General features: G+C 42.7%; 1 protein-coding gene across 1 annotated transcript; it reads left to right on the forward strand.

Annotated features, from left to right (window-relative positions):
* Window positions 1-225: 225 nt before the first annotated feature.
* LOC307184558 (UDP-N-acetylglucosamine--peptide N-acetylglucosaminyltransferase 110 kDa subunit-like) lies at window positions 226-5,616 on the forward strand. Its single transcript, XM_079918145.1, has one exon. It carries the CDS (start codon window positions 779-781, stop codon window positions 3,917-3,919), a length of 3,141 nt encoding a protein of 1,046 aa, XP_079774271.1. The 5' UTR covers window positions 226-778; the 3' UTR covers window positions 3,920-5,616.
* The last annotated feature ends 572 nt before the right edge of the window (window positions 5,617-6,188 follow it).

Here is a 6,188-nt window from a genome sequence, read left to right on the forward strand (position 1 = left end):
CTAGGGTTCTTCATAGGACCTAAAAAGGAACCCATAGAGTTGTGGAACAACAATAGAAGCTTCTGTGATGAGAAGCCCGGGCACCGCAACAAAGAGTAGCCCCCGCTCGCCGCAACTGGAGAAAGTCTGCACGCACTATTGAAGACCCAATGCAGCCAAAATAAAAATAAATAAATAAAAATAAATAAATTTATTTTTAAAAAAGTAATAGGTTTGAGGCATGAGAAATATGATGAGGAGAAATTAACTAATCCTTTCAGAACTTTTAAAATATCAAACTCAGTCTCTAAGATTTTAGCATTATATACAACATCGGTTACTTATTAGTGGTTTGGGAAGGCCAATTTAAAATTTTCTGATCTTACTGTATTGAAATTCACGGCCCTAATGTTTTCCACATTGACTGTATGAATGATGAAGTAAAGTCAATCATGTATTTCCTTTCCAACTAGGCAGAAAACAAAATTTTGAAAAGTGTTTGGACTACTGACTTTTGATTTCTTCTAAGGCAAGTGTATAGGTAATTTTTATTCCCTGATTAGGAGAAAAATGGTGGAAGAGGGCAGGGTTAAGAATTAAGATTTCAAGAGCGTGACAGTTAGACGACCAACCAGAGTTCCTAAGGTTCGGTGCCTGTAACTGTCGCCGCCGCTTAAGCCTGCCAAAGCAGTGGTACGGCTGCTGCCCTCGTATTTGCTACCTCTAGAAACATTCTTGCCAGTAGTGGCGGCAGCGGGACTCAATTACCCCCTTTTATCACTCTCTGCAGAAGCTCCAGATGGCGTCTTCTGTGGGCAACGTGGCCGACAGCACAGAACCAACGAAACGTATGCTTTCCTTCCAAGGGTTAGCTGAGTTGGCACATCGAGAATATCAGGCAGGAAATTTTGAGGCAGCTGAGAAACACTGCATGCAGCTGTGGAGACAAGAGCCAGACAATACTGGAGTACTTTTATTACTTTCATCTCTACACTTCCAGTGTCGAAGGCTGGACAGATCTGCCCACTTTAGTACTCTGGCAATTAAACAGAACCCTCTTCTGGCAGAAGCCTATTCGAATTTGGGGAATGTGTACAAGGAAAGAGGGCAGTTGCAGGAAGCAATTGAGCATTACCGGCATGCATTGCATCTCAAACCAGATTTCATCGATGGTTATATTAACCTGGCAGCCGCTTTGGTAGCAGCAGGCGACATGGAAGGGGCAGTACAAGCTTACGTCTCTGCTCTTCAGTGCAATCCTGATTTGTACTGTGTTCGCAGTGACCTGGGGAACCTGCTCAAAGCCCTGGGTCGCTTGGAAGGAGCCAAGGCATGTTATTTGAAAGCAATGGAGACGCAACCGAACTTTGCAGTAGCTTGGAGTAATCTTGGCTGTGTTTTCAATGCACAAGGGGAGATTTGGCTTGCAGTTCATCGCTTTGAAAAGGCTGTCACCCTTGACCCCAGTTTTCTGGATGCTTATATCAATTTAGGAAATGTCTTGCAAGACGCACGGATTTTTGACAGAGCTGTGGCAGCTTACCTTTGTGCCCTAAGCTTGAGCCCAAATCATGCAGTGGTACATGCCAACCTGGCTTGTGTATACTATGAGCAAGGCCTGATAGATCTGGCAATAGACACCTACAGGCGAGCTATTGAATTGCAACCACATTTCCCTGATGCTTACTGCAACCTAGCCAACGCTCTGGAAGGGAAGGGCAGTGTTGCCGAAGCAGAAGATTGTTATAATACAGCTCTGCGGCTGTGTCCCACCCATGCAGACTCTCTGAATAACCTAGCCAATATCAAAGGAGACCAGGGGAACATTGAAGAGGCAGTTCGCTTGTATCGTAAAGCATTAGAAGTCTTCCCAGAGTTTGCTGTTGCCCATTCAAATTTAGCAAGTGTATTGCAGCAGCAGGGAAAACTGCAGGAAGCTCTGATGCATTATAAGGAGGCTGTTCGAATCAGTCCTACCTTTGCTGATGCCTACTGTAACATGGGAAACACTCTAAAGGAGATGCAGGATGTTCAGGGAGCCTTGCAGTGTTATACTCGTGCCATTCAGATTAACCCTGCACTTGCGGATGCCCACAGCAATCTGGCTTCCATTCACAAGTATTCAGGGAATATTCCAGAAGCAATTGCTTCTTATCGCACTGCTCTGAAGCTTGAACCTGATTTTCCTGACGCTTATTGTGATTTGGCTCATTGCCTGCAGATTGTCTGTGATTGGACAGACTATGATGAGCGAATGAAGAAGTTGGTCAGCATTGTGGCTGACCAGCTGGAGAAGAATAGGTTGCCTTCTGTGCAGCCTCATCATAGTATGCTCTATCCTCTTTCTCATGGCTTCAGGAAGGCTATTGCTGAGAGCCACGGGAACCTCTGCTTGGATGAGATCGGTGTCCTTCATAAACCACCGTACGAACATCCAAAAGACTTGAAGCTCAGTGATGGTCGACTGCGTGTAGGATACGTGAGTTCTGACTTTGGGAATCATCCTACTTCTCATCTTATGCAGTCTATTCCAGGCATGCACAATCCTGATAAATTTGAGGTATTCTGTTATGCCCTGAGCCCAGATGATGGCACAAACTTCCGAGCGAAGGTGATGGCAGAAGCCCATCATTTCATTGATCTTTCTCAGATTCCATGCAATGGGAAAGCAGCTGATCGCATCCATCAAGATGGTATACATATCCTTGTAAATATGAATGGTTATACCAGGGGTGCTCGAAATGAACTCTTTGCTCTCAGGCCAGCTCCTATTCAGGCAATGTGGCTGGGCTACCCTGGGACCAGTGGTGTGTTTTTCATGGATTATATCATCACTGATCAGGAAACTTCACCTGCTGAAGTTGCTGAGCAGTATTCTGAGAAACTGGCTTATATGCCCCATACTTTCTTTATTGGCGATCATGCTAATATGTTCCCTCACCTGAAGAAGAAGGCAGTCATCGATTTTCAGTCCAATGGGCACATTTATGACAATCGGATTGTGCTGAACGGCATCGACCTCAAAGCATTTCTTGATAGTCTCCCAGATGTGCAGATTGTCAAGATGAAATGTCCTGATGGAGGAGACAACGCAGACAGCAGTAATACGGCTCTTAATATGCCTGTCATTCCTATGAATACTATTGCAGAGGCAGTTATTGAAATGATTAACAGAGGACAAATTCAGATAACAATTAATGGATTCAGTCTTAGCAATGGACTGGCAACTACCCAGATCAACATTAAGGCTGCCACTGGAGAGGAGGTTCCCCGTACCATTATTGTAACCACACGTTCTCAGTACGGGTTACCGGAAGATGCCATTGTGTACTGTAACTTCAATCAGTTATATAAAATTGACCCATCTACTTTGCAGATGTGGGCAAATATTCTGAAGCGTGTTCCCAATAGTGTACTGTGGCTGTTGCGTTTTCCAGCAGTAGGAGAACCTAATATTCAACAGTATGCACAAAATATGGGCCTTCCCCAGAACCGTATCATTTTTTCACCTGTTGCTCCTAAAGAGGAACATGTTCGGAGAGGCCAGCTGGCTGATGTCTGCTTGGACACTCCACTCTGTAATGGACACACCACAGGGATGGATGTCCTTTGGTCAGGGACACCCGTGGTGACTATGCCAGGAGAGACTCTTGCTTCCCGAGTTGCAGCTTCCCAGCTCACTTGTTTAGGCTGTCTTGAGCTTATTGCTCAAAATAGACAAGAATATGAAGACATAGCTGTGAAACTGGGAACTGATCTAGAATACCTGAAGAAAATTCGTGGCAAAGTCTGGAAGCAGAGAACATCTAGCCCTCTGTTCAACACCAAGCAATACACAATGGACCTAGAGCGGCTCTATCTACAGATGTGGGAGCATTACGCAGCTGGCAACAAACCTGATCACATGATTAAGCCTGTTGAAGTCACTGAGTCGGCCTAAATAATGACTGTGTGCACAGGAGAATTACCCTGTACCTGAGCCTCAACCTTCTGGGGGAAAGGGAACTACTTTTTCCTTATCTGTACAATACCATGCTGCAGATGGGTGACAGACAATGATAAGAAATAGCACAGCCAGACTTGCTTCCTGCATGATCATGATCATGATAGGGAGAGACACAAGAGATGGGAAACTGCTGTTCCACAAGGAGTCTCCATAGAATTTTGCAGCAGCCAGGTGTCTGGAAGGTCTGGAAGGTAAGTGTGGAAGGTCTGATCTCCCTTGGTCTTCCATGGGATGGATGGTTAGTGTGGAAGGGAGATAGAGATTGCCCAGCCATTTTGTGATTATCATGGATTGATTGAGTCTTCTGAATTAATATTTTTCTTTATATTTTGGGTATTGGAGCTTTTAAAAATGTTTGGTTTCAGGTATTTTTATTCATGTGAAGTGTATATGATTCTCTTGAGATAAGGTTTTAAGCTATAATATTCCTTGTTTTAGTTTCTGAACTCTACAGATAAATGGGGACTTTGCTGGTGTAGTCTTTTTATAGGTTTTATAAACCACTTGAGCCTATATCAGTCATTTTAGTGTCTGACATAATGTTTGGAACTATCAGTGCTTTGTTGGTTTATAGATGATGGCTTAAATTCTTTTCCTGGTCCGTTTCCTTCTTCCCCTCCCTCCACTTTAAAAATTCTCCTGTAACTTGGCTAACAAAAAACCAAGTCTGATTCAAAACCTCCCAGAGCGTTTCTCTTAAACGCATCATCTGGTGCCAAATGAAGATCCTTAGGAGTGATTATTAATTCTGAAGGGCACAGTTGTGGTACTGTCACTGATGATAATAATAATGGATTTTTGGCCTAGAGTGTTGACCTATTTCACCAGTGTTTTACCGTTGACTGCCCCTCTATGCTGCTTCCAAAAGTCATAGTGTGTGATAAGATTTTTACTTTCATTTCTAAAGTTTTTTTTTTTTTTAGTGAGTCCTGTTCTTCCTTTTTCTTTCAGCAGAAATGAAATCCCAGATAAGTATAAGTATTCAAATATTTGATCAGTAAGTCACAGTTATCTCCAGTACATTAAATAACTTTCATCAAAGAAACATGTTATAGGTAAAAAGCTCTGAAGGACCAGCTATGTATATGATAATTATGTTTCAGATCTTCTAGGGTATTATATATAATAACTTGTCTTCTGGACGTGGTCTTGAAGTCTTTATGGATTCAGCCTCGGTAGTAGCGAACTGCACTGCTACTTGGTTTGGAGTACAAATTAGACTTTAGCCCTCCTGGAGGTTGAGTTTTTGGTATTGAAAACCATAGGAATGAAATTATTGTATTTCAGCAAAGGATCGAGGGCTTGAGGCTTAAAAAAGGCAACATATGTGTGGGAAGCAGTCAGCCTTGAAAGCAGGTAAGGACATGCCAGGCATGCGGCCGCTGCTCGAAGGGAATGTCCCTACTTGTTCCCCTCCTTATTCCATTCCATGGGAGATAAATCACCAGGGCCCAGAGATCAGAAAGAATGTAAAATTTGACAAGCAAAGCTGTCTCCCCTCTGCACGTGCAGGTTATTTTTGATGCTTCTGGGTTTATGGGTTTTCTCCCAGGGAAGTTAACCTTGAGCCGAGACAGTCTGTAGATAATGTAAACCACCATCTGGCAAGCTTCCTTTCTCTAGTCTATTTAATCTGCAACTGTAGCATAATGACTTCGGAATTACTGTTGCTGTATTACCAAAATCTTAAACTAGGATATTTTTGACAAATGCGGTCCTTAGTTAATTTTTAGAGCTACAAACTGTCAGATGGCTCTGAAATAACAATTGTCTGGCTATTCTTCACGGTGATCACAATATGGTAATGACCTTGAGGTATCACTAAAAAGCAGGAAGGTGTGAGTCTTCCTTTGGTTCCGGAGTGAAATGCGAGTTGGAGTTGGAAAAGAGGCCCACAACCAAGTGTTAGAGAAGGAAATGTGAGGTCATTAGTTAAAAACCAGGTTGAAGTTAAGGTGAAGAGGCATGAGGAAATGGTCAACTGTTACAGTATTACAAAGATCATCAAGAAGCATATCCATGAATGTGGTTTGTATTGCAATCTGCTGAAAAAGAGACAAATATCCTGGCCTGGCCTTCATGGAGATTATATTTTATTGATTCTGATAATAGATTATTGTTGAAAAGGGCCTCCTATAAATTATAACCATGCAAAGGCAGCAAGATAATTTTTTTTCCTTTATGTATGTGTTTCTCATTCCTA

The sequence above is a fragment of the Stenella coeruleoalba genome (assembly GCF_951394435.1).
Source record: "Stenella coeruleoalba genome assembly, chromosome: 3".
Taxonomy (NCBI): domain Eukaryota; kingdom Metazoa; phylum Chordata; class Mammalia; order Artiodactyla; family Delphinidae; genus Stenella; species Stenella coeruleoalba.

What these genes read in the sequence shown, in the direction of transcription:
- LOC307184558 (XM_079918145.1), top strand. Translation starts at nt 779, where the DNA reads ATGGCGTCTTCTGTGGGCAACGTGGCCGACAGCACAGAACCAACGAAA.